We start from the raw sequence: 27,019 nt of genomic DNA on the forward strand, positions 1-27,019 counted from the left end.
AGTTTGGTGCCTGATGAGCAGAACGTTAGGATAAAAGAAGAGGGCTAACTCTGTGAAGGTATTCTGGCCAGGACACGTGGAGGCCCAAAGAACCATCCCTGCCACATTTCGGCACTTCTCTCCCCAAGATAATTCTGGGCACATGGTAACAATTCTGATTGACTGAGTTTCCCATTTGCCACATTCCATTTTGGATCAATAGATTGATATTGGTTGATCAATGACTTTTTCTTTCATTTTAGATACATTAATATCAAGCCAATAAAGTTGAAAGAAATGTTTTTCTTCTTCTACCTTACTCTTCACTTCCTCTTTGTCCAATCAACCACCAAGTCCTATCAATCCCACAAATACAAATATTTCCTGAAACTGTCCTTTCCATCTCCATTGCCACCTCTTTATCTCAACCAACATCATCTCTCATTATCTCATTATCCTTTTTGCTTGCTCTCCTCCCTGGGCCCACTCCCTTCTAACTCCATTCTCCACTTAGGAGCTAGAGTGATCTTTTTAAAACCCAAATTTGATCAGGCCACTCCTCTAAGCTAAAACCTAATTAATTTAATCCATTAAAATGACTGCCTGTTTCTCTAGAAAACTGTCAAAAATCCCCAGCATAGTACAATGCCTAATAGTATTTGCAGGGGCTTTAATAAATATTTGTTGAAGGGAGGGAGTCAAGTCTCTGGACCTGAGAGGAACTGCCTTGTCCCTTTGTGTGTTAATTTGACTTGTTTAAATCTCAGAGTACCTCCCTGTTTCCAACCTCTTGGAAACACCTCACTGTAGTAGCCTCTGGCATCTCTTACAAAGTGATTTTCCTCAAGGTCACACAGCTGGTGCATAGGCACCAAATAGAATATACAGCCCTATTATTCTTCACTGTGGAGCCACCATTATGTGAGAAGCAATCACAGTTGAAAAGTGACAACCACCAGTAGGATGCTTGATCCTCCTGCAACACTCCCACCAAGTTTCCAGGCCTCGGTATAGAGTCTTTCAAAGATAAAGGAAATCCACCTTCTTACCCCACCAAAGAAGCCCCTTCATCTTTAGACAATTCTACAAGTTATTGAAAATGAGACCTTTCAGAGAATAATCCAACCTAGCCAGTTTATCAAAGGATAGAGATAAGGAGGGAAAGGAGGTTGTGTGTGAGAGAGAGGCCCACATCCTCCCTCATGTGGTGGTGCTAAGGTGCTTTGGGCCAGCTGCCTCCAAGAGAAGAGGAAGGTGGGTGACTTTGACTCCAGCTTAGTTCAGGGAGAGATTCATGATATCTAGCCTCAAAGATTCTACGAGCTACTATAGAGATTCATGATATCTAGCCTCAAAGATTCTATGAGCTACTCTAGACTAGCCAGGGACTAGAACAAGGAGAGGATGTGTGTGGAGGAAACGGGATTAATCCCAGCTCGCATGCTGGGCGGAATCCCAGCTGCTGCAGCTGCTGAGGGCTTAACCAGCTGTTCCCTGGGCAGCTGCAATGTTCAGCCCAGACCTGGCTCTCAGGGTGGCAGCTCTGTCTCCGCTTAGGGCCATCAGCTCCAAGCAAAGTCAAGGCTCCGTGGAAAGAATCGCTGGAAAGCAAAAGAGAATAGCAGAAAAAGAGTCCCTAGTTCCAATAAATCCTTTTTTGACACCATGTGGTTTGAAAGCAGACCACTGTGTTCTTAGGTTATGTGGTCTCAAGGAGGGAAGTTGAGAGACAGTGGGGGTTCAGGTTTCAGAGAGAAGCAAAGCCAGGGCTTGAGGTACCACCTTCAGTTCTGTTTCTATCTTATCCTGTCCTGCTCCAGTTTCCCTACGCTGCCCCCACCTCCATCTGTTCCCATAACACACTCTCTGTAGGGACGGGGGCATTTCCTACTTGTGGTCAGAATTAGCGATACTCATATGCTCAGATGAGAACCAACCTACTTAGGGATAAAGACGACCCAAAAAGCCCATCCAATTGGCAATTTCCTTTTTTATTTATTTATGGCATGTGGGATCTTAGTTCCCCAACCACGGATGGAACCCTTGCCCTCTGCCGTGGAAGTGCGGAGTCCTAACCGCTGGGCCACCAGGGAAGTCCCGGCAATTTCCTTTTTTTTTTTTTTTTTTTTGCGGTACGCGGGCCTGTCACGGCTGCGGCCTCTCCCGTTGCGGAGCACAGGCTCTGGACGCGCAGGATCAGCAGCCATGGCTCACGGGCCCAGCAGTTCCGCGGCATGTGGGATCTTCCCGGACCGGGGCACGAACCCGTGTTCCCTGCATCGGCAGGTGGACTCTCAACCACTGCGCCACCAGGGAAGCCCCAATTTCCTTTTTTTAAAATGCAAGTTTGACTTTTCCCCTCACCTGCTTCAAATCCTGCAATTGCTTTCAACTTCCAGACAGGATTGAAAATCCTTAAAGTCGACCCCATCTCCCGCTCACTATACTGAACTTGTCGATGCTCCTCAGACTCATCTTACTGTTGCTCCCCAACTCCAGGCCTTTGCACATGCTGTTCCCTCGGCTTGAACAACTCTTACCTATCGTACAGGTCTCAGCTTAAATGCCACTTCTCATCTCTTTACCACACTCAATAACCTTCTAACCACTTATGCCTGTCTCACCAGATGACCTGTAAGAGCGATGCCTGACTTTATTGTCCTATGCCCAAGGCACAACACAATATTTGACACATCGTAGCCACTCAGTAAACCCTTATTAAAGATACCGCTTTCTCATGGGAGATGTTCATCATTAACCAAGTCACATATAGAGACAATAACAGGGAGAGGAAGGTTTGAATGTGATAATTGACCACAAAATCCCCCACAGGAAAATACCCTAACCAGCCATAGGCTGCTTCCCATAGACAGCTGCCTCAGTTACCCAAACAGGGAAGAAAGCTTCCTCCAATATAGCAGGGACCACAAAAGCACAGTCAGGGATAAACATCTCAAGGCTCTAGGTCAGAAATGCTAATTTTTCAAGCAGAGTTGTTTATCTTCACTAAGGACCCCATCTTAGCACTGGCCTCTTCTTATTTCAAACATTTCTGGAAGCTTATATTATTCTGCTAGAGCTGCCATAACAAAATATCACAGACTGGGTGGCTTAGACATCAAACATTTATTTTCTCATAGTTTTAGAAGCTGGAAAAATCCAAGATCAAGTTTCCAGCCAATGTGGTTTCTGGTGAGAGCTCTCTTCCTGGCCTGCAGACGGCTGCCTTCTCACTATGGCCTCACATGGCCTTTTGTTGCACATGTGAAGAGAGAGAAAGCAAGCTCTCTCCTATGTCTTCTTGTAAGGACACTAATTCTGTCAGATCAAGGCCCACTCGTATGACCTCATTTAACCTTAATTACTTCTTTAGAGACCCCATCTCCAGATACAGCCACATGGGCATGAGGGCTTCAACATATGAATTTGGGGGGAGACACATGCATTCAGTCCATAACAAAGTGCAACATTCCCCTCCTCTAATTCAAAAAGAGCTGAGAGTCTTCTCATGCTTTCTGGCTCGGTGTACCAACCTGCCATGGATGACTGCCAGAGAGTTGCACCCACATCTGTATTTCCTTAACTGGTAGCTAGGTTGCTTTAGTTAAGGAAGCCAGTCATCCAGGCAGGAGGAAGAAGAGCCAATGAAAATGAGAGAGAAATAACTGTCAGAAAGCTAGACTTACTAGTGACCCAATGGAGGGAATGAGGAAGAGTCAAAACCAGCTTAAGGTCCCATAGGATGTGGCCCCAACCATCAAGGCATTCTTTTTTTTTTTTTTTTTTGTGATACGCAGGCCTCTCACTGTTGTGGCCTTTCCCGTTGTGGAGCACAGGCTCCGGACGCGCAGGCCCAGCGGCCATGGCTCACGGGCCCAGCCGCTCCGCGGCATGTGGGATCCTCCCGGACCAGGGCACGAACCCGTGTCCCCTGCATCGGCAGGCGGACTCTCAACCACTGCGCCACCAGGGAAGCCCCCATCAAGGCATTCTTATTTCATTATGCCTGCCCCAAATTTCCTTATCTGTAATACAATCTCATAGGGTTATTGTGAGGACCAAATGAGAAAGTATGTAAAGTGCTAAAACAGGGCCTGGCCTGCAGTAAGTTCTCAGGAAATTTTAGCTACATATAGTTACATTTCCCAATTTCCTACTCTAACAAGTCTGCACATCTTCATCCCAGATTCCAAGTCCTCGCTCATGTTGGTACTTCTGTCTGGAATGGCCTTTCTAGTCTCCTCCACTTACACAGGCTACAACATCCTATTCAGGCCCTACTTTCTCCACAAGGCCTTCTATGTACAAATATGACATTTAGCACCCGTTCAACTCATCTTGATTAAGTAACAATGTTGCTTTGGCAGCTAACAATCTTATACCTTTAAGAAGCTATTTCTTAACTTTGGTGTGTTTTTCAGTGCCTAATATGGTGCTACACTGTAGATGTTCAGTAACTCCTGCTTGAAGAAAGGAAGGGGGGAAAAATCTGGATTCTGGGCAATAAAAGGGTCACCTGAACCTTAAAGCAGTGCTTCTCAACTCCGGTTTCCCAGTATGTGGAGAGGTCTTGCCAGGATGATCACAAAATGCTCTGCAATTCTCAAAACAAGATTACTTTTAATTATACTTTAGTTCTAAAGCAAACCTAAATCTGTCACACAGCACCTTCTGAAGAACACAGTGTTATGAAATCAAACAATTATAGGGACAACACAATCCCCAAAGGTCTGGGAACCATTGATAATGCTGCATCTGGTAGAGTGGTAAGGACAGAAGCAGACAGACAGCAGACAGCAGCAAAGGTAGTGAGAAACGGGTGCAGAGCATATAAAACTCAATGGTATCTATTCCACATTGGGCACATACATTGATATTGTCAACAATCCTGTCAGGGAGGGATCATTATCTCCAGATCCGCCTGACTTCCTGGCCATGCCCTTTCTTTCCCTAATCCTCCTTGCCAATTCTGTTAATGAGAAGGGGTGCTGCATTTGGAGATGTTGTGTGGCCAAGTAAATATGCCTTCCTGGCCACCTTCATAGAGATGGTACTCTTTGCTTCTTGAGGGAAGGGAATGGACTTTATTTTAGGAAGCTGGGAGGGCGTCAAGGGGACAAGAATAAGGAGGGATGGAAGTTGAGGGTGAGAGGTGAGCCTCAGGCCTGGGGAGTAATCTACAGGATGTAGTTTAAGGGAAACCAATTAGTTCTCCTTGTCCCCAGATATCTCCTGCCCAACATATTAAGGTGCTAGGAATCAGCACCATTATGGTCTTATGGTTTAAGGCCTTATTTTCAGCAGGCCTTTAAGATATATGCATTACATGATCTTTTGATCATGTAATAGGCCTGTGAAAACAGGCCTACCAACGTAGAAATACTAATTAGTTTATCAGTTTAGTCATCACCTGACAGTAGGGCATCAGGATCTGATAGAATGAGACAAGAGCAGGTTTAGAAAGTAGGAAGGAAAGGTCCACAGCTTGGACTGTGTTTCTGAAATCCCTCTGAAAGGGGGAGGGTGGTGGTAATGGGCACCTGGTGTGGACTGAGGGAAATGGGAGGTGGAAAGATACTAAAGGTAAACTTAGCCTGCTTCCAAATGTCGGCTTTATCAAGCACTACCTGGAACCCTAAGTATGCTTTCACCTCCAGACACTGAACTCAAAGTGTCACAGGGTGAGGGAGGTGAGTGGGCAACTTGGATGCACATGGAAATCTGGAATACTACAGGCTACAACCATACCTCCAGCTTCCAGGAGCCACAGAGCTAAACCAGGTGCAAGGGATACAAAAGTGCCACTTTCCAAATGAGAGGCAGGTGGGTTCCTCGCCAGCCCCTGATACCTGTGGCTAAGCCCTGGCAGCTTAACAAGTACCATCCACCATCTCTTGCATCCTGGGAGAAGGCTCCTCTGCACAAATCCAGTCCACCCTCCCCGCAGCATTTTTCCTTTGGCCGGAAAGGGAACCAATCCTGAAGGCCACTAGAGGGCAGTATATAGCAGGGACCCTGTGCAGGAAGAGCATAGCCGCTACAGGGAAGGGTGGGCTCCTGGTGGTACCGCCAACCCCTACCATCCCCCGGGCCCTGACACTCTCCTTCCAGTGCAGTCCAATTTCCTCGGAGCTTCCATTCCTAACTCAGGGGCACTTGCCTGCCTGGATTCCAGGTGTCTGCTGCGTTGGACCCAGAGGTTCCAGAAACACCCAGGCCAGGAAAGCAGAGCTAGAAATAATGGGAGAGGGGAGAGGGGAACGGTGGAGGAAGCCAGTAGAAACAACAACCAGGACAGGTGATCAGGAAGGGGGCTCAGGTTTTAATTCCTATGTGCCCTCGCTTGGAGAGCCTGTGCCCCCTCTACCCCCATACACCTGGACTCAGCCCATCAGGAGGGATGGGTTCTAGCCCTCTGTCCAGGTTCTTTCTCTTGATCAAGAGTGTGTGGGGACTATCAGTTATGAATTAGCTAGGGATTCCCATGAGTCATCAGTTGGTCCAGTTACATCCCCCCAAAAAACATCAGCCCCATGTAGACCCCTTACACCAGAGTAGGATGGGGATTACGGTGATTCTTGAGGGAGGGACCAGGACTGCAGGCTAACAACTGGGGGCCAGAATTCTTTAAGTATCAGTACCCACAGTGGCCTGAGCCACCTCTGGAGCCCCTATGAACAGAAAAAGGACGTTTTTGGGTTTTCTTGTTCCTTGGGTAACCCTGGTCCCTCCAACAGTCGGTATGCAAACATGTGGGCAGAATGCTAGTCCTCTCTGGGTGGGAAAAAGAACTAGCAGCCTAGAAAAGGGCAGACTCTTCTGGTCTCTGTTGCTGGTCGATTGGATGCCTCCTCTGAGAGGAGGAAGCAGGGTGGGACGATCTGCTGGGGAAGGAGAGGGGAATGGGAAGTAAAGTATGGTTCCCTTTCTCCGTACCCCCCTCCCCCAATCTGGAGGTAAATCACCATCTGAATAGAGATATTTCCCAATCAGCTCCTGGAAGCCTTCCCTTTATTAGCCCACTTGTAGGAAAATGTCAGATGTCAGATTGGCTCCCATGTCAGATTAACTGTTAACGCTGTGCCCCAGCCCCTCATCTCGCCAGGCGGGGCAAGCAGATTATTATATTACAATTTATAAATAGAAAATAAAATAAAATAATCGGGTGGGGCTGAGGCACTGGGGAAGAAGAGGAGAAATAGTCCTCGTCGACGAGTACCCATCATCAACCCCATCTACTTAGGACCCAACCTCTCAGTTAGAGGTTGCCCCTAAACCATCGCGTCCATTTTTCTCCCTATCCCTCCCTGCCTCCCAGTCAGCATCGTCTGCTGCCCACATCTCCAGATCTCAGCCCGCACACTCCCGTTTAGGCGGATGCCACGAGGTTTCTACGCCTGGAGCGCTCAGTCCAGCAGCTCCTCCGCCAAGCGATAGAGGAACCGAGAGTACCAATGCATGCCAGTTGGCTGGACGGCCCCGCCCGGAAGCAGCGCCCCCAGCGCGTGCAGCAGGCGCAGAGGAGCAAAGGCGCGGTGCGCCCACTGGTGACTCTCCAGAACCGCGTAGCACGAGGCCAGGACATCGTTGACCAGCAGCGTCCCGTGCGCTGTGAGCGGTGCGAACACGCCAACAGCTTCCTCCCGCGCCACTCGGGCCACGCGCGCAGGCCGAAGGGCGTCCCCGCCTGGCGCCAGCACCGAGTCCCCCGCGCGCAGCCGGCGCGCGAACACCGGTGCAAAGTCGCCTGGCTCGGGCGCAGGCCCTCGAGCGGCGAACACCAGGTGCCAGGGAGTGAGCAACAGCTTGCGCGGGGGCCGCTCGGTCTCCACAGCCACGAAAGAGGCCCGGCGCTGCAAGTCCCGGTCCAGGAAGAGCAGCACGGGCGTGGGCACCACCCGGCCTGCCGCGTCTGCCGCCAGCACCCAGTCGCCGCGGTGCAGTTCCCGCAGCCCCTTCCGCTCGCCGCTCCGCAGGCGCACGGTGGCATTTCCCGGAAAGCAGCCGCCTGCCCTGACCGCCAGTGAGTTATCTGGAGGGGACAAGCAGAGAGAGGATTGCATGGAGACCAGTTCCAGAATGTTAGTACAGACTGTCAAAGACGTGGGTCAAGCCCAGCGCAGACCTCACCAGTCCCGGAACAACATGCAAGTTCCCACGGATCTGGTCCTAACCTGGGCAGAAATGGAAGGGGGGTTTACAACACTAACGCCCGCCTGGGGTCCCCTAGAGTCGCAACAGGGCTGCGTACCCTCAGTTTCCCGGAGGGACCTCACCACCCACCCCGTACTGTACCGGCTTTGACAGACACGTGGACGTGGTTGCGGGACTCGTAATAGACCCAGTCGAAGCCGGCTTCCACTGCCAGGCGCGCCAGCAACCCATACTTATTGCGGTCGCGGTCGGACGTGGTGATATCCAGGGCACGTCCTTCGTAGTGAAGTGAGTCCTGAGCGTGGTGGCCGTCCTCGTCCCAGCCCTCGGTCACCCGTAGGCGCACTCCGGGCCACATGTTCATCACCGCAATAGCCAGCGCGTTCACCCGCTCTTTACAACGCTGGCGGGGAATAAAGGAGTCAGTCTCCTCAGTACCACTACCACCAGCATGGGGGCTAAAGCGACCTGGACGGGCGGGTTAATTCTTCTTTGTTTTCCCGACACCCCTCCAGTCCCTCCCAGATTTTGAGTGTCCTGAGGAAGTGAGAATCTGAATGGGTGTAGTCGCTAATCTATGCTCTCCAGAACGTCGTTGGCGAACTGTGGGGTCACCCCTGAGATTGAGAGGGAGCGCCCAAACCTAGTTCTTTCCCCCACTTTTAATTTCCGCCCCTCGTCCCTAGTTGTTCTGGGACCTCAGTTCAACCTGGGAGAGGGCAAGAGTGGAGAGAGCGGGTGTAAGCTTGGTCAGGGAGGGGTTGAGCAGCCCGGCTCCGCGAGAGGAGCCCCTGTTTTGGCCTGGCCCCCGCCCCAAGCCCCGGCTGCCCTCCCTCCGCCTGATTCATCTTTTGTTTCGTTGCCTTCCCTGGCACCGGGCATCGCTTCCTTCCTTCCTTCCTCCTCCTCCTTTCAGCCCCTAGCATTAACCCTTTCGTGGTGCGAGTGCCCCCCACAGAGGTGCCCAAGCGGAGCCGTGCGGGATCTAGGCTGCTGGAAAAAGGGTTGGGGCGGCGGGGGCTGCGCGAAGTACAATGGCCATTCTCCCGGATGACTTAACCGAGCGAGAATCCCGGGCCGAGGCCGGGGACGCGCCGGGAGAAGCGGACTCAGCAGCTCCATCCACAAAGGCGCTTTTCAGCCGCCCCGGCTCAGAGAGAGGAAAGGGCAGAAAGCCGCGCCCCCCATCCCTGCTCCGGCCCGCCGGGTCCCCTCCCCCAGCGCGGCCAGCCCTCCCAGTTCCAGCTCGGGCTCCGCCAGCCCTGAGAGCCCCCCATCTCTCCGTCTCTGCTCCGGAGGCAGCGCAGAAAGGCGTGGGAGTAACACCTGAGAATAACGCGAGCAGCCCTTGCGCGGATCTGGGGGGCCCCCTGCAGGGTGGGAGTGGAGAGGAAGAAAAGCAGCAGCGGCTGGAAGCCTGCGCCGGGGGAGTGAGACCACGGTTATCTCGGCCGCTCCAGTCTGGGAGCCGGAGACCTTGGCGCACACCACAGCACGGACCTCGCGGGAGGAGGCACAGAGAGGACAGCTTCCTTTTCTTCTCCCCGCTCTGACCTCTCCTCGGACTTGGTTTTCTCCTAACTGCCAGAGGGACGTTTCCCCCCTGCCCTTCTTCCCGAGTCTTCTACACCTCCGCAGGGTTGGAGAGGAGGGGAGGGGGAAGACAGGAAAAGTGGTAACTCCTTCCAACTTTTTGTCGTTTTGTCCCCTAAGGAGGCCCTGAGGCCTTGACCTGCGGGGGCAGCAGCCCAGTGCAGAGCCAACTCAATGGAAGCCTTTTGCAGCCAGGGTGTGGGAGATAAGCAGAACCGAGGGGGGTTCCCAGGCCTGTCAGAGCCTCTCCTGGGCCTATCCCTTGTTCTGCCCCCTCTGCTGCAGGTGGAAACCAGAGGAAAGGGCCAGGATATTCCATCCCTGGCCAGGAGGGAAGGAGTATCCCCTTCCCAATCTCTGGGTAGGAGGAATGCTTCAGGGCAAGAGCGAGAAGGAATTCTTTCTCCCCTGGACAGGTTTTCCTAACAAAGTAACCTGGAAAACTATGGCAGTTAATCAGAGGAAATCCGTACCCCTCCCTCTCCCCCCACCTCCCCACTCCATACACAATTAGGTGGTGTAATGGAAAGTATATAGGACTTAGAATCAGGAGTCCTGAATTCTAGTCCCAGGCATGCCACTAATTAGTTTCAAGATTTTGATTAAATCACTTTTCCTCCCGGGGCCCAGCTCTCATGTAAAAAGGGGAGGCGGGGGTGGGGGTGGGGTGGGGGGGTGGAAGAATGTGACCTCCAGGTTTCCTTCCAGCTCGGACACTTGAGATCACAGGGCAGAGGTGGTCCTTCACACCTCACCACAGGTTGGTTAGGTTCTGGTCTGCAGCAGGTGCTTAATACATGGTAGTTGAATTCATTTTAACCCTTTAATTCCAAGGAAAGTCCCTGAGCTATGCTGAGTTTGAGGGACACAGGAACCCTTTGATTCTCAGGTGGGCCCATCTGTTCTTCCCATCAAAGATCACTTTTCACTCCAGGACAGTCGTTTAGACTCTAGAATAGCTTTACCTTGGTTCTGAGATGCCTCCCCCATGCCAAAGACAATTCTTGCCCAGCCCCTCCTCAGGTAGATGGCCTGATGACCTGACCCTTGGTCACCCCTTTCCCAGCCCCTTCAGTCTCTTTAGCCCACAGAGCTTTAACACAATCAGGTCAGGAGCCAGGCTAAGGGTAGAGCTTTCTGTCTGCTGCCTAGCCAGCTCCTGGCCCCCAGCTCACCCCAGCCCTTCCTGCCTGGCTCGGTAGCTGACCCCCGGTCCACGCCTCAGCCATTTCCCGTCTCGCCTGCCGCCATCCTCCTTTCCCCGCCCTCCCTGTCTCTCCCAGCTTCACTCTCACTAGTCCCTTCTCCCCCTCCCCATGCAGCCTCTCCCTGGATCCCTCCTGATCACTCAGTACAGCCAGCAGAGGTGTGTGTGTGTGTGTGTTGGGGTGGGGGGCGGGTGAGGGGTGAAGAGTGTAGGTAGGTCCTTGAGATCAAGGTCCCTATAGATGAAGTCCAGCTCACACCATCCCCGTCCCCTCCGCCAGCTGCCAGAGGAGAGCAGAGAAATTGGCGGTGCCCTCGAGCAGGTGGGGAGAGGCCCTCCTTACCTCGGTCATCAAGCGGTCTGCACCGCTGTTCTCCTCGTCCTTGAAGATGATGTCGGGGTTGTAGTTAGGCACCAGGTCCCGGAAGCGCTCGGAGCCTCTTGTCACCCTCCCCTCGGCCGGCCCACTGGCGCCCAGGGTCCGCTCGGGCACGCTGGGCACAAATTGCTTGTAGAGCAGCGGCACGAGTTGCTTGCGCACGTAGCGGCGCCGGCCAACCGGCCCCCGGCCCGGCCCGCAGCTCTGGGCCGGCAGCGCCAGAAGTGCCAAGCAGCACAGGGGCACCAGACTGGCCGGCAGCGCCATGGATGCAGCGGACTCGGGCCAAAAGGGAACGTTCTTGTCCTCACCAGCTCGCTCGTCAGTTGGGCATCTCCCCCTGCACCAGAGAGCGCAGCAGGCAGAGCTGCCCCCAGAGTGCCCTAGAGCGCTTGTGGCTCAGCACACCTGGCTGCCGCCAGCTCTGCCTACATACCCCCGGGGGGTCTGGAACCTGCTACTGACCGGCCATCATAGCGGGGAAGGGGGGTCGTGGGTAAGTGCCAATCCTGCCGGGCTCTGCCGTCAGGCTCCGGCTCTGCCAGAACGCCGGGGCTCCGCCTTAAGTGGCCCCTGGCCCCGCCCCCCGCCCTTCTCCCAGGACCGTCCCGCCCCCTACCACCAGGGCGGGGGCTCTAGTCGGCCACCGCTGGTCCACTTCGTTTCCACCCTGGAAACCAGGCAGGCACCTGCCTAAGAAATTCTAACAGCTGTACAGTCCTTGGCTGCCTGGATAAGCATCCCTCTACCTCTAAGCCTATGTGTGGCACCAAACCACCCTGATACTCGAATTGGATCTTTGCTCTCCCCAAGCCTACCTGGCAGGCCATGTCCCCCCGCTATCATCTAGGAGCTATGGGATCCAATTTCTGCCCAAGGCCAGCCAGGCCCTTTGGGCACACAACCAGAGCCTCCCTTCTGTGGTCCTCCCCCAACCTCCCCCACTTCCATCTCTCCTCCTTAGCAGTAACCAAGACTGGAAGGGCTGGATACCAGGGGACCATTTTCCCTGGTAGCTTTGCAGTCTTCTGCTGGGAGCTTCCCCAGAATCAGGAACGGAGCTTCATACCTATAGTCTGGTTTAGGACTTCAAACTTTTGTCCCCTTTCTTATCCTTGCCAAACACCCAACTTGTGGATTGGAAACTGCTGGAGGGCAGTGGGTACTTAAAGTCATAGTATCTAACAGTCTGATGATCTCTTCCCTTTACCCTCCATCTAGTCACCTCTTTATCTTTCTCCTTCTCTGCCCCCGCTGGAGCCATTCGGGTCTCACCTCAGAGGCTCTGAGCCTGCAACACTTCACCCATTAATCTACTATCATTTAGAAATCTTTCTCTTGGGCTTCCCTGGTGGCGCAGTGGTTGGGAGTCCGCCTGCCGATGCAGGGGACGCGGGTTCGTGACCCGGTCCGGGAAGATCCCACATGCCACGGAGCGGCTGGGCCCACGAGCCATGGCCGCTGAGCCTGCGCGTCCGGAGCCTGCGCTCCACAACAGGAGAGGCCACAACGGTGAGAGGCCACAACGGTGAGAGGCCCGCGTACAGCAAAAAAAAAAAAAAAAAAAAAAATCTTTCTCTAAGAAGCCTTCCCTGATGTTCTGACACTGGACCTCTATGTTTCCTTGAGAACCAGTTATTAACTGCCATCCACTGTGGTATGGTATTAAAATTATGTCACCCTTACTACACACAGCAGTTCTTAAGCACAAACTTAAACACAATCTTAGCTGAGCACCTGGCCTACAGTAGGGTGCTCAGCAAGTATTTGTGGCACTACACTTTTCTTTGGTATTCCATACTCACTCCTCACTCAGCTCTATGGCTAACATTCACAGTAACTGTGTACATTAGAAAAAAGCAGCCCTTCCTCAAGCCACCTGATTGCCATTTGCAAGAAAAGTCATAGTAACTATACATACAGTGACTGTGAGGTGAATGGTGCCTCTAGCAGTTGGGCAATGTACAATCTACATAACCATGAGCGGAAACTTTGCCTCTACCCCCAACATAGCAGGGGGGCTTGCAGAGTATTCAAGACACTGATAGCCTTGGGAAAGATGGAGTTAGGTTCTTCTCTGAGAATCAAAAACCCTTGTCAGGCAGCCACTTCTTTTACTCTACATCAAATAGGCAGGTCAAGGAGGAAAGGGCTGGTGTAGGGGGGAAGGGGATATTATATAGGGGGATGTTATCCCATTCCTACACTGATGCCCACCTACCCCCAATAACCAAGGCACAGAAATAAGGCCTGGGCATAGGGGAAAGTCAGGTGACCAGCCAGCTTTAAGGAAGGCTAAGGGAAGAGGAGCTTCCTACTGCCTAACACCAGACCCAAGTCCCCAAAGGTCACTGAGGATGCGGATGGAGGGGAAGGGAAAGGATGGTGGCAAGGACCCCTCTGTTTCTCTCTGCAGACTCAGGACTGGTGGCAGCAAAGCTGTTCAAATAGACACAGAGACAGGCCCTTTAAAAAAAACAAAGCAGACCCTGGGATCAACTTTATTGCTGATGGTTGTGGCCTCTCCTCCCTATGACCCTGTCTCTCCAGTGGTCCATAGCTCCTCCAGGATAGCACAGGGCTTAGGCTCTGCTGGGCCAGAGGCAAGGGAGACAATCTGCCTCCCAAGTCTGCCCCCAGCACAGTCCTCCCCTGCCCCCACCCCACCCTATTGCACATCAAATCATGTAAACATGGCTATGGGCATGGCCCGGAACAGCAGTGAGGCAGATTGATGTGTAAACGAATTTGGGACCGGGAGCCAGACCCAGTCACCCAGCCCCACCTCACGCTGGGGCCCACAGTTAAATCTGGAAAAGCTGGGGGGCCTGGTCCCAAACTCTGGCTCAGATGATGCAACAGTGCAGACAGCTCAGCTCCCCTCTGCCACCCACCCTCTCAGATTCCAGGTCCTGAGGTCCACCCACCCCTGGGCACCCCTCCAGGCCTGGGCAGCAGATGGCAGTGTCCAGTTTTCTCCCTCCCACCCCCAGCTGGAGGTCACTGGTGCTGGGTCTTCCTAGATGCCCGGGGGAAACCGGAAACCGGCAACGGCAGTCTGTCCAGCCCTGTGGAAGAGGCAGGGTGGGCAGTCAAAAGCGGGATATAGGTTCAGTCCTCAGGGATAAGACAACCAAGCCACAGAATGGGTGGATGAGATACGCTGCAAACAAAGCAGACAGCATGCCATCTCCCCTGCTTGGGATGACCACTGTTCCAGAGGGCTCCATCCCACAACCCCACCAGCCTCACCCCCACTCCCTCTCACCAAAGGCCCGGATCAGCTCTGCCCGCACAGCTGCGGTGAAGGTTTTCACCAAACAGAGAGTGGTGAGGCCCGCGAAGGCTGCGTTGTAGAGGAACACGATGTAGAAATTGCCCAGCCAGTTGAAGCGTCCGAAGTCACCCAGAAGGTCCAAACGAGTGAGCCCTGAAGTACAAAGGCCAGGATGGGAGGTAGGCTCCCCAACCCTTCCCTGGCTCAGAGCCCAGCTTTCTGCTGCCTCCTGGTGGCCACATCTCAACACTGCAACTAATAGGTTGGCTTCTATTCATTCGTTATTCCTATCTCCCAAGCTCTGTCTCAGGGACAGTTCAGGGCTATTGAAGAAAGTGTCAGCAGCTAGGCTTGCTTTAACTTCCCTTCCAGAGTTTGGCATCTTCTCCTCCCATGGGGGGGTGCCCTCTGGCTCCAGGAGTCCTGAGGAGCACCCTGGGCCTGCTACTTGTTCCTGGGCCAGGAGCCTACAAGCCAAATGTCACCAAATGTTTTTTTTAGTAGACAGAGCAGTGTGGAGGCTAAGATCTCTGACTCTGGTCATGGCTGCTTCGGTTCCTATCTGAACTCCACCCTATCTAACTGTGTGATCTGGGGCAAATCCATTAAATATCTGTGCCTCAGTTTCTTCAACTAAAGAGAAAATAACGGGACTGTGAGAATTAAATGAGACAACACACAGAAAGCACTATATGCGCCAGGCACTGTTCCAACACTTACCGAGCCCCTAACAGTAATAATATAATCATCACAAATTAAAATTCTGGAGGGCTTCCCTGGTGGCGCAGTGGTTGAGAGTCCGCCTGCCGATGCAGGGGACACGGGTTCGTGCCCCGGTCCGGGAAGATCCCACATGCCGCGGAGCGGCTGCGCCCGTGAGCCACAGCTGCTGAGCCTGCACGTCCGGAGCCTGTTGCTCCGCGGCGGGAGAGGCCACAAGAGTGAGAGGCCCGCGTACCGCAAAAAAAAAAAAAAAAATTCTGGAGCCCCGCGCCCCCCACCACTTAAAAAATATTCCTACCAGCATCCAACCTTAAAGGAACTAACTGGTGGACCCACAGGCCAAGTTTCCTAAATCGCCATGGCATAAGTACAAATGGTAGAGTAGAGAGAATATGAACTTAAGAATCAAATAGAACTGACTTAAATACTAAATCATGTACAGTATATGGATGATGATGGTGGGGAGGTGGGGAACCTATGCAACTCCCCTACTACCTTGGGTGAACCAGTTACACTTTTGAACATTTTTACCAGGTAATGCTAGATCATAGCTAAAGATGGGAGAAGAATTGAGCATGTTATTTGATGCCCAGTGTGTAGAAAAAGCACTGGACACTGGACTGGGGTTCAGGAGACAGAGGTTCTAGTCTGACTTAGCCTTGCTTCAAACAAGCTGTATAACTCTGGGTAAATCAGTTAGCTTTTCTGTTTCTCTTTTTTCTTTCTTTTTTTATCTTAGTTTGGCCACGCAGCGCGGCAAGCCAGGATCTTATTTCCCCGACCAGGGATGGAACCCGCGCACCCTGGAGTGTAAGTACGGAGTCTTAACCACTGGACGGCCGGTAAAGTCCCTGTTTTTCGTCTTTTAAATGAGAATGTTGGGACTTCCCTGGCAGTCCAGTGGTTAAGACTCCGTGCTTCCACTGCAGGGGGCAAGGGTTGATCCCTCATGCCACAGAAAAAGAAAGAACTGTTTATCAGATGATCCACCGCAAAAGAAGATTTGGGGGAAAGTGGTGCTTCTCCACCAAAAAAAAAAAAAATGGAAGTAAGTAGGGGAGGCTGTGGGATGGATGTAGCAAATGGAAAAAGTATGAGCTTTGAAGCAACACTACTCTGAAGCTCAGCATAGCATTTTATAGAGCCTCTGTTTCTCCATCTGTAAAATGGAGATAATCCCTCCTCATAGGTTTGTTGTGGGAATTAGAGAGAGCATGAATATAATGTGTCTGCTTAGTACCAGTAGGTACTCAAAAAAAGCCAATTCTCTTACCTCCTTTTGCTACTTACCCAGGGTTCGAGAGAAGACAGGAAGTGCTGAGCTTAGGACCAGGAGACAGACACAGTTGCCAATTATCTGGGTGGGATTAAGGAAAGGGCAGGTCAGGGTAGCAGAGCTGCCAGCACCTAGTGCCCAGGCACGCCCCCCAGGCCAGCTACCTGCGTCATGGCTGTGTCATGCCATCTGGGCCGCAGTCCCCAGAAGAGTGGAGAGCTGTAGAATCCCACGACCGAGGAAACCATCAGGTAACTGTCACTGGGTTAGGGAAGAACTGGTCTGCTCCCAAGGATTAATGCCTCATCTCAAAGGGAACAGACCTCTCTCCCCCAGCGCTCCTTTCAAATCAAGTCTTTTCCTTCTTTCTGAACCCCGGGTTGGCCAAGTCTTGCCCCCTTCCCTATCACTCCCACTGTAGCTCTGCCCAGCAACCCAGAGGAGACAGGTTTGGTGAAGAGAGGCAACGGTGGGTTTCCAGAAAGATACAAGATGAGTACGACCTGAACGACTGCACCAAAGGAGCCCAGCTTGGAGAAGGAGACCTGGCCCAGGGAGGCACCCTGAGAGATGGAGCAGTGTCACTGTGCAGCACGCCCCACCATCATCAATGCCACCCGCACCCAGCCTACCCTCTGGCCTCAGCTTCTGCCCCCTCACCCAGCCTTTCTTAGGCCCTCCCCAAAAGATACGGTGGGAGGGCAGCCCAGTACCTGCATGCCCCGGGGCATGGCAGCCTCATCGATGAGCAGCTCCAGGATGTGGATGGCCACAATGAGCACAGACAGACCCTGTGTGAGGCAAGGTCATGGACTCCCATCCCTGTCCCAGCCCACGGTTGTATCCAGAGTTGAATGTTAAGAGCAGACACTCTGGTCCAACATTTTCAGTTTCCAGTTAGCTGTGTGGGACCTCCTGAAGGCTGATGCTAGCAAGAGAGCACCTTTGAGGGTATTATAAGATGCACCCTCTCCAGATGGGAAGGATTGCAAAAAGGCCAAATAGAAAAATATACCTCTTCCTCCAGACAAATAAGACTTATTCCCAAGTCCAGGATGTAGCAAATGGGGGGATGGACTGGATTTCGACCCTTATTTTCACCCCAGAGCAAACCTGCATAACTGTTTAGGCCCTGCGTGGCCTTGGGCAAACTCCTTAACTTCTCAGTTTCGTCATCTACAAAATGGGGACTGATGTGCTCAGCACAAGGCGGGACACAAAGTAGATACTCGTTGAGAGACAACTACTATTATTGATGATAACCAGGTCCTTGCATCTCCTCCCTGCTCCCTGAGAAGGTCTAAGGTACTCAAGGGCCTACTACCTCCCACCCCCACCAAGGCTGGTATCCGTACCGTCAGTACCAGCAAGCACAGCATGGCCAGTGGGTAGCCCAGGTTCCGCTGCCAGGCTGAAGCCTTCCGCCGCTTCTCTGTGCAGGGATGGGAAGCAGTTAGCAAGGGCCTAGAATGAGGCTCTCTTCTCCTTGGGGAAAGCAGGCATCCCAGTGCCTACCAACCCACATACCCAGCAGGACCCTCTGTGTCTGCAGAGCCAGGACCCGTCTGTGCAGCAGTTCCATGTCCAAGGGCAGCCAGCAGGAAGTGGGATCTGAGGGCAGAGAAGATGGTGCTGTCCCCAAGTCCTGCACAGGCCCTGCCCAAGCCACGCTCACCATCCCAACTGGGAAGAGCTGCGTCTCACTGCAAATCCTGCGGGTCAAAGCTGCCTCCTCAAAGGCCGAGCAGTGCAGCTGCTCCTCCAGGTCCTCCAGCAGCTGTGGGCAGGGGAAAGGGAGGGATGGGCTGTCAGAGGCTCCCTGATCCCAAAGGCCCCAGGCGAAGCCTGCTCGTCTCAGGCCTCCTTTGTCCTATTCCTTCCCCTTCCCTCATTCACCACCCTGCGGCCAGGCTCTTTATGCAGTCCCTCCCAGCTGCCATGTCTTCTGCTTTGTATGCCTGGTGACCAGCTCCAGGTGATGAGGGTCAAGGATACAGGAGCCAGCAAAGGCTGTGGCCCTCTGCAAGGTGTGCACTGCACAACTGTAGGGTTCCTTCATTGTTTGGCTCCAGCTTTGCAGGAAGCCCGCCCTGCAGGATCAAAGGACAAGGGGCACTACATACCCGGGGCTTGACCAGCAGCTTCCCAGTGACCGAGAACATGCGGGCGAGACCTAGCGGAGTACACACTGTGGGGACAGGAGCCAGTCACCTACCAGACCCTTCTCTCTACCGCTTCCCCGTCCCACCCTTCCATTCCGTCTTCCACCCTGGTTGCTCTGGCCTGAGGACCTTACCCATTCCCTCCCAGGTCCTGAACACTCACCCAGGAGCAGCAGGACCCCGAGGAAGGAGATGCAGGAGTAGAGGTAGGGGAGGTAGTACTCCCAGAAGTCTAAGGGTTAAAAAAAAGTACGTCAGCCCATCTCTCTCCTCCTGCTTACTGGGGGATGACAGGCCTCAGAGTCCAGGCAAAGGCACAAGACAAAAGCCTATAGGGGTTAGGAAAGTAATGTAAATGAGGAAAGCTGGCCAGCAGAAGAAGGAGCGACAGAGACTATAGCAAACTGGAGATCCTATCTAAAGGGCACAACCACTATTTGGCCCAAGTCACTGGGGCCTAGTGTAGCCAGATCCTCAACCTTGTCAAGCAAAGCCAGAAACCTGGATATTAATGTGAAATCTCCCCGTTTCAACGGACTCACATTTTTTGTAATCATTGCATGGGCCCAATGGAACACTTCTACAGGTTGGATTTGGCCTGAAATCCATCCGTTTGAAACTTCAGTCTAAGGGGGAAGGTCCCAAACTGCTCCACTTTAGAGGGATACAGTTGGTCCGGGCAAGGGAACATCGGCCAGCTGAAGAGTCAGCCGGCCTGGAGGGTGGGGAGGAAGCTGGCCTTCTCACCATACAGGGACTCCGTGCTGGCCTTACTGTTGTCCACAATGGCTGACGCCACCCACACCATTCCCAGCACCAGCAGAGTGAGGAACATCAGCATCACCACCGTCTCGTAGACCCGGGCCAGGACACCCTATAGGAGGAGGCAGTAGGTGGGGGGCGGGCAGTGTGGGGAAGGAAGGAGACGGCAGAGATGGCAGCTTGGCTGGGGACCCGAGAGGACCGGATTCAGGAGGCAGCGGAGGGCGTTTCCCGCTTACTCTGCTAAGTCACTCTGTCCTCCTGCCCCACAGTCCGGGATCATTCCCTCTACTGGATATCCTTCATTTGCAATCCCCCTCCCCAGATCCCTTCTCCATCCCTGTCTTGCCCTCGGAGGCTGACCCCGAGGTCGGTGCCACATAAGCTCTTTGCCCTCTGGTTTCCTGTTCACCTTGCCCAATGGGAAGGGCTGGCAGGAGAGTGGAAGGTAGGAAGAGAAAGAGTCCAGGGTAATTTTTTGTGTTTCCTCCCACCTTGGGCACCTTTGACATTAGCTCCTCTCCTGGGTGGCCACACCTCCCCAGCTTCCACTATCAGTGGGTTCCAGAAATTATTTCTTCCTCTGGCTCCCACAGGCTTAGGGGTGGTAATGACCTCCTGTTGTCACTAGCGCCTCAAGCCCCTTAGTGCTGATTAAACGTCCGCAAATAGTCTCTTCATTAAAATCTCTTCAGTTGAACCCTCTCAGTGGAATTCTGTCTCCTGTCTGCACGGATTGATTGACACATTCCCCCACTCACCTTTCTGGAGCCAGCGAAGCCCTCAGACTCAGTGAAGAAATATGCAAAGGGCATGAGGAAGATGAGGGACAAGTTGGAGAAGAGGAAAACGAGGTTCCAGAGGCCTAGAGCAAAAAAGGAGAAGCAGAGATGGTCATTAAGGGGGGACCCCAACCCACTGGGGACTGACCATGTGGCAGGGAAGGCGGGAGGGATGGGGTGCTCTATGAGGGATTAGCCCAGGCTGTCTGTGTCTGCCCTACCCGATCTGCTCTCCATCCCCACCCTCAGCTGCAACCAGGGTCGAGGTACCATGGATGAGGGAGCCGTTGAGCCACTGGATGTAGTAGTTCCGAGGCAGTGAGAGCAGCACCTCGTTGCTGATGATGGAGAAGGGCAGGAGCAGGACAGCACCCAGGGCGACTGCCAGGGTGAAGGTGCACAGCTCGAGCCTGGGCAGAGAAGGGGAAGTGCCTCTGATTAGCTCAGACACTCACTTGCCTGGGCCCAAGAAGCCCCATTCGTCCCCACAGGCACTTGTGACTTCTCCTAGAACCAGCTGTAGCAGTGACAGACCTAGGGAAAGAGCTGTCTAGCTGGGGCTCTACCCACTGCCTCCCCACCGTAGCCCTTACCTCCAGGAAAGCCTTGGCATGTGGGATGGGAACACCTCAGGCATTTATGGGAAACTGGTCGCCTGCCATATCACTTGCCCAGACTGTCCCCAGGAATGAGGTCCTCCCGCACTTGCCTATGGGGTGTGCCGGGCATAATGCCAAGCTAAGGGGCCTGACTTCTCTGCTCAGCTCAGGGAAGTGGATTTCTGAGCTTGCCTTCTCCAGCCTGGACAGAGCAGGGTCACTCCATATGGCTATGCCCTATGGGAAGGTACTAAGGCAAAGCGGGGACAAGGGGAGTTGAAACCCAGCTTCATAGCCAAGGCCTGTGCCCTGGGCTGCATCAGCTGAAAAGAAGGGACAATTATCTAGTTGGCTCATGGGAGGTGAGAGAGGGGGGTTGCCTTTTAATCTGTTGCCTGTTGAATCAGAGGGGTCATATCTATATTTTTCTCTTTAGGCGCTAGTGAATAATAACAGCCTAGAGTAAGGGCCATCCTCTCAGAAATAAGCATGCCCCGCCTTTGGGGGTTCCACCTTCCCCATCCCCTGCCGTTTCCATCAGTCTGTATCCCCACCCCACACCCTCTCCAGTGGCTGCTGGGAGGTGAAGCCAAGCTGGAGCCACTTCTGGTGACTTAGGCCCGCAGAAGAGGCTTCAGAGTTCCTGGCCAAGAGGCTGCTTGAAGCTCCCGGCCTAACCTGGGAGACAGGAACAGCAGCTTTTCCAAGCATCCCTAGGATAGCGTAAAGCCAGAAGAAGCCAGAAATGGGGCGGAAGTAGAAACTCTCTCTTCTGACACCTTACTCTCCCCCAGCTCCAGGGGCCTCAGGTCCCAGCTTCTAAAGGCTACTAGTGCCAGGTGCTGAGGCAACGACACTCACGCAATCTTGTTGACTGTAGCATCTTCATCATCCACTATAAAAGACAGAGGCATGGGGGGAGGCAGGCCATCAGTGTGCAGCTCTGGGGGCCACCTGGGTCGCAGTGTGCTCTCCTGCTCCCTCCTGTCTCCTGAAAGAAGGGCCTGGGCCCACTGAGGCAGAGCTGGGCAGGAGGCCCTGGGAGAGCTCACACTATGAACCCCACAACCTATTCTCTGGCCAGGGTGGCAGCTAAAAAATCAGTGGTCCCAGGGGCTTCCCTGGTGGCGCAGTGGTTGAGAGTCCGCCTGCCGAGGCAGGGGACGCAGGTTCGTGCCCCGGTCCGGGAAGATCCCACATGCCGTGGAGCGGCTGGGCCCGTGAGCCATGGCCTCTGAGCCTGCACATCTGGAGCCTGTGCTCCGCAACGGGAGAGGCCACAACAGTGAGAGGCCCGCGTACCGCAAAAAAAAAAAAAAAAAAAAAATCAGTGGTCCCAGGTGGAGAGAGTATGGACCAGAAATTCCCCCACTTCCCTCCTTCCCCAGCTCTCCTCCATCATAGGTTCCTCTTTGTAAGCTGCAAATACAATGAATGACTGGTCTGTGAGGTTGGTTACATCAGCGGCTAGGTATAGCAAAGGGAAATGGCGGGGGCGCAGGGGGGGAGGGAGAATCATGGAGAAAGTCCCCAGGGAAATCACACTGAGGACTAGCTGCCTTCTTGGCTGAGGGTGCATAAAGCCGTCTGGAGGGGAGGAAAGCTTCAGGCCAGGACAGGAAGATCTGGACAGGCTGGAGCTAGGAACTGTGGTAAGTGTGTCCCTCCCCTTAACCACACAATGCCTACAGAAAGCTTTAATCTGAACTCTCTACCAAGAGAAAGGTCACCATCACCAGGTCCTGGGGCCCCAGTGGTCAGGGAGGTCTCTGGCCCTGGGTATAGGAGCACTAGGAGAGGAGATGACAGAGCTTGTGCCCATGATAACATTCACCCTGCAGCTGCCTCCCTTTAGGTTCACAGAGAGCTTTCACATTAGCCATCATATCTGCTCTACACAATGACAGTGGACTGGGTAGAGACTGTTAGGCTCATTTTGTAGAGGATGCAACTGAGGGTCACAAGAGTTGCATTACTTGCCCTGTGGCTCTGTTAGTTGAGGGACTTCCATCTAGACTTTCCACTCTACCACCTTGTCTCTGCCTGTGGAGGGAGGGAGGCAGAAGAGGCAGAGGCTCCAGAACGGCCACCCCTCCTTTCCCAGCAGGCGCCATAGGCCGCTTCCCCTGAGGCTGGTGCCATGGCAACGGGAACACTGGCAGAGGGCAGGCAGAAGGGAGGGAAGTCACAGGTACCTGTGGTGAATTCAGCAGGCTTCTTGAAGCGGGTCAGGGCGATGTGGCAGAGGATGTAGAGTGTCGCAAACAGAAGTGTTGAGATCTGTGGCAGAGTATGAGCGAGATGAGAAGCTCTAAGCCCCACACATTTCACAGCCCCAATGGCCTCTCTTAATCCCACAGGGACACTTTCCCAAAACTAGGCTCCATACTTCCAGGGGTTCCATCTTTCTCCCCCGTACTTCCTTCTAGTCAAGGCCTCAGGGGCCTACAACAAGCATCAGACAGGGGCTGTCCCATGCACTTGGGAAAACAGTACCATGCCCAGCTCTACAAGGGTTTTTTCCCAGGAAAAAAATAGTTCCAACTGAACCCTGGTTGGTAAATTGTCAGAGAAGACTCCTAGAGATGCACATATCCGCACACCTGAAACAGGCCACAGAACCGGAGGGAATTTACTCCTAGCACATTATTGGAAAAGGAAGCAGGTTTGAGGGGAAGAAGGGGATGTCTGCATTGTCCTGGTGCTGCACCCCCCTCTTCCTCCACTCCCACCTTGATCCAACTCTAGGAGAAAATAAGTAGGAATCATGTTCCTAGACCAACTCAGAGCTTCCACTCTGTTTATTCAGGGGCCCTGAAAGACCAAACTAGAGCCTCTTTGATGCCCTGTCCTTAATAGTAGGCTTTAATTGGGGCCCCACATCTATAAAGTTTCTAGAGCTGGCATCAGCCCCTTTAAAAGCTATCAATCCCTGGTCCCTACCTAAGGTGATTTGCAACTGCAGGGTAGGCCTCAAAGGGTCTGTCCCATGCCCCTGGGGGACTACTCCTCCAATGGACAGTTATGGCAGGACTTGGCCAGGTTATTCTACACATGCATGCATCCCTACTCTACCGCAAGTAAGCTGCTGTTGCCCAGGGAAGGAGCCACTAGACAGCTTGGCTCCACAACCAGGGCCAGAGAATCTTGAGATGTTATTGCGTTTGAAGTAGGCAGGATCAGGGACTTCCCTGGTGGCGCAGTGGTTAAGAATCCGCCTGCCAATGCAGGAGACACGAGTTTGAGCCCTGCTCCAGGAAGATCCCACGTGCCACGGAGCACCTAAGCCCGTGCACCACAACTACTGAGCCTGCGCTCTAGAGTCTGAGAGCCACAACTACTGAGCCCACGTGCCACAGTTACTGAAGCCCGCACATCTAGAGCCCATGCTCCGAAACAAGAGAAGCTGCTGCAATGAGAAGCCCATGCACCGCAACAAAGAGTAGCCCCCACTCGCCGCAACTAGAGAAAGCCCGCACGCAGCAACGAAGACCCAAAGGAGCCAAAAATAAATAAATTTAAAAAAAGAAGGCAGAATCAGTCTCATAGGTGCTCCAGTCCCCAAGAGGAGCTGACCCTACAGGGAATCTGCATACAGCTCTCTATGCAAAGAGAGAAGTCATAGACCCCAGGAGAACCAAGGGTCCAGGACAAAACTGTAGCTTTTAATATCAGGGAAGTAGGGTAGAATGAGCCACTCAGATTGTAACTGCAAGATTTTTACTGCCTAGTGCTCTGCCCTGGGCTTGCTTAATAAGCAGGAAGGTGGGAGGGCTCAAAAGGTCAGACTGGAGTTCCACGCAGTTCCATGCAGTTCCAGCAGAGACTAGGTCATTTTCTAGAGCAGGGGATTGGAGCCAGATGGGGGAGGTACTAGAAGCCTTCAGGCTGCCCTTGGCCAGCACTGATGTCCTCAGCTAATGGGACTAAAGGATGGGGGAGACATCCAGGAGGCTGCTTCTCTGTCCAAGGTCTCATCCCTCCCTGTTCTCTAGGAATGTGGGTCTCTGGCTCTACACTGTCTCAAGGCCTGGGTGTGCCTCCACGATATGCCCAACCCTGTCATGTGGAACTATCCACTAAGAAACACACAAGGAAAGCTTCCTGAAAGCAGATCTGGAGCTCTACACATGGACAGATATACTGCCTACTTCTCAGTCCTCACAGATAAGGGCAGACCTAGTTATGCCATGGCTCACTTTAGCCCTCCTCCAATCTGAGGCTGCCCAGGGCAGACTAGGGCCAAGTCTGAGAGAAATGAAGGATGACCCCATCAGTGGGTTCTCCACTCACTAACTTCTATTCTTCTAAACCCTTCCCTTTCCCTTTAGTATTTGTGGGTGAGGGCTACCCAGGGGAGGTCCAAGGGAGGAGACAGAGAAGAAAGGAGAGAGATGAGAGTTGAGAGCAGGCCCGAGAAAGATGCGATCCCCTAAACTCCACTGGGTGCCCCTGGCCCAGAAGTGAGGAGTCCCTTGCTGTGTGGCAGTTTCAGCTGTAACTCTAGGTGGCAGTGAGGCAGTAAGGAAAGCAGCCAGGTGCCCTCTGTAGCACCGGGGGAAACCACTCACAGGAAATCCCTGAATGGCTGGGAAGCTAGGAAACTCGGCTTGCAGGATTTCTAACAAACACCAATAAGGGGGAGGAAAAGAAGGGGAAACTTTAGTTGTTCCCCATCTCTACACAGTAGAATCCACCTCAGCAAGAGTACTTTCTTCTAAAGTGGGAAACCCACCAAAGTCCACTGTTCGTCTCCCCTTCGTCAAAATTATTTGGGTTTGAGGAGTAAGTGCAAATAAGCCTCCCCCCAGCCAAACCCATCCCTCTCCAACCATCTGACTAAAACCAGCAGGCTCACCAGTCTCCCAGACACACGAAGACCTGCACTCCGAACACGGGCGGGGGTGGGGGGACAGGAGGGGGGAGGGGCGTGTCGAGTGGGAGGAACGGAAACCGATCGGCTTTGTTTATCGCGCAGCTACCCAGCTGACCCGATCTAGGGATTCGCCAGCCCGAGCACTGGTCGGACCAGGGCCCTTCGTCGTTAGCCCCTGGACCAAGCATTGTCTGCCGGCACTCTGAGCCCAGGTGGTCTCACTCCGACCCGGACTCTCCCTCTCCCGCGACTCCCGTTCCCCACTTGGTCCTACCCTTCCTGCCCGGGTCCCGCACTCACAATGCACTCGCGGACCTTCTCGTGGAATAGCTGCTCTCGCACGGATAGCACTTCGTAGTCAGCTGCTTCCATACTCTGCTCAGCATGACTGGGGCGGGGGTGTCTCCGGGCCCGGGGTGGACCAGCGGGGATGAAACCGCCGCCGCCAAGCACCCGGACCCAGCGAAGGAGCCGTTTTTTGCAGCCTGTGACGAAGACTCGGGGTAATCTGGGGCTCAGGTTCTGTCGTCTGGACGCCCTTCCCTTAAAGGGGCAAGCACCCGCGGGCCTCGTTTTAAAGGGCCCCGGCCCCCCGCTGCTCCCTCCCCTTTAAGGTCAGGCTTCCGTAGAGTTTCGACGCAGACACCAGCCGATAGGCACGCTAAGAGGAAGCGCAAGTCCCGGTTCTATTTTACAAGAGGCAGAGTGACAACACAACGGATGGGCGGGATCATTCCAGGGAGCGGAACTCATTGGTTCCTACTGAGCTGCCGCTCTTCGCTAGAGGAACGCTGATAGGCTCGCCCCGTGGAAGGCGGGATCTTTGGGGCTTAACCGGTGCTCGTTCTAAAACTAAGCAACTGTCTTTTTCACCTCCCGTAGTTGATAAGCAACGAGTGTGACCTTGGTTAAATAAGCCATTTGGATCAGGCCATCCAGGTGGAATGTGAGAGCACCATAGGGTTCTGAAAGGTACGGCTGCTCAGTAACAAAAGGCCCGTAGTAGCATTTTCTTTTTTTTTAATTTAATTTATTTTTTTATACAGCAGGTTCTTATTAGTTATCTATTTTATACATATTAGTGTATATATGTCAATCCCAATCTCCCAATTCATACCACCAGCACCACCACCATCCCCTCCCGCTTTCCCCCCTTGGTGTCCATACGTTTGTTCTCTACATCTGTGTCTTTATTTCTGCCCTGAAAACAGGTTCATCTGTACCATTTTTCTAGGTTCCACATATATGCG

At 53.3% G+C, this 27,019-nt stretch overlaps 2 protein-coding genes across 5 annotated transcripts; both read right to left on the reverse strand.

Moving 5' to 3' along the window:
- Positions 1–1,577: 1,577 nt before the first annotated feature.
- DHH (desert hedgehog signaling molecule) lies at positions 1,578–13,677 on the reverse strand. The gene is made up of 3 exons (XM_089920668.1): positions 11,277–13,677; positions 8,263–8,536; positions 1,578–8,011 (listed from the first exon to the last, which is right to left on the reverse strand). Exons 1-3 carry the CDS (start codon positions 11,577–11,579, stop codon positions 7,386–7,388), a joined length of 1,203 nt encoding a protein of 400 aa, XP_089776794.1. The 5' UTR covers positions 11,580–13,677; the 3' UTR covers positions 1,578–7,385.
- Positions 13,678–13,779: 102 nt separating this feature from the next.
- LMBR1L (limb development membrane protein 1 like) lies at positions 13,780–26,443 on the reverse strand. Of its 4 annotated transcripts, none has more exons than XM_089920658.1 (17): positions 26,070–26,443; positions 23,089–23,173; positions 21,755–21,884; positions 20,565–20,704; positions 20,274–20,377; positions 19,525–19,624; positions 18,914–18,982; positions 18,712–18,776; positions 18,293–18,365; positions 18,116–18,199; positions 17,944–18,020; positions 17,302–17,379; positions 17,078–17,151; positions 16,753–16,843; positions 16,603–16,669; positions 14,581–14,742; positions 13,780–14,380 (listed from the first exon to the last, which is right to left on the reverse strand). In XM_089920658.1, the coding sequence occupies exons 1-17, from the start codon at positions 26,139–26,141 to the stop codon at positions 14,313–14,315; spliced, it is 1,539 nt and encodes a 512-aa protein (XP_089776784.1). In that variant the 5' UTR covers positions 26,142–26,443; the 3' UTR covers positions 13,780–14,312. The 4 variants fall into 4 exon arrangements, with proteins under 4 accessions (XP_089776784.1, XP_022428000.1, XP_022428002.1 ...); XM_022572292.3 differs by having other exon boundaries at positions 19,498–19,624; XM_022572294.3 differs by having other exon boundaries at positions 19,498–19,624; positions 21,755–21,788; positions 26,070–26,442.
- Positions 26,444–27,019: the final 576 nt, after the last annotated feature.

This window comes from Delphinapterus leucas, chromosome 11 (assembly GCF_059928025.1).
Source record: "Delphinapterus leucas isolate spDelLeu-1000000601 "Yukka" chromosome 11, BTC_Dleu_Yukka2, whole genome shotgun sequence".
Taxonomy (NCBI): domain Eukaryota; kingdom Metazoa; phylum Chordata; class Mammalia; order Artiodactyla; family Monodontidae; genus Delphinapterus; species Delphinapterus leucas.

Coding starts and splice junctions, on each gene's coding strand:
- LMBR1L (XM_022572292.3), bottom strand. CDS start 26,141: ATGGAAGCAGCTGACTACGAAGTGCTATCCGTGCGAGAGCAGCTATTC. Junction 19,625..20,273: donor GCTTCGCTGGCTCCAGAAAG/GTGAGTGGGGGA, acceptor CTCCTCCTATAG/GGTGTCCTGGCCCGGGTCTA. Junction 18,366..18,711: donor AGCTGCTGGTCAAGCCCCGG/GTATGTAGTGCC, acceptor CCCTGCCCACAG/CTGCTGGAGGACCTGGAGGA.
- DHH (XM_089920668.1), bottom strand. CDS start 11,579: ATGGCGCTGCCGGCCAGTCTGGTGCCCCTGTGCTGCTTGGCACTTCTG. Junction 8,537..11,276: donor CAGACCGCTTGATGACCGAG/GTAAGGAGGGCC, acceptor ATTCCCCGCCAG/CGTTGTAAAGAGCGGGTGAA. Junction 8,012..8,262: donor CAAAGCCGGTACAGTACGGG/GTGGGTGGTGAG, acceptor TGTCCCCTCCAG/ATAACTCACTGGCGGTCAGG.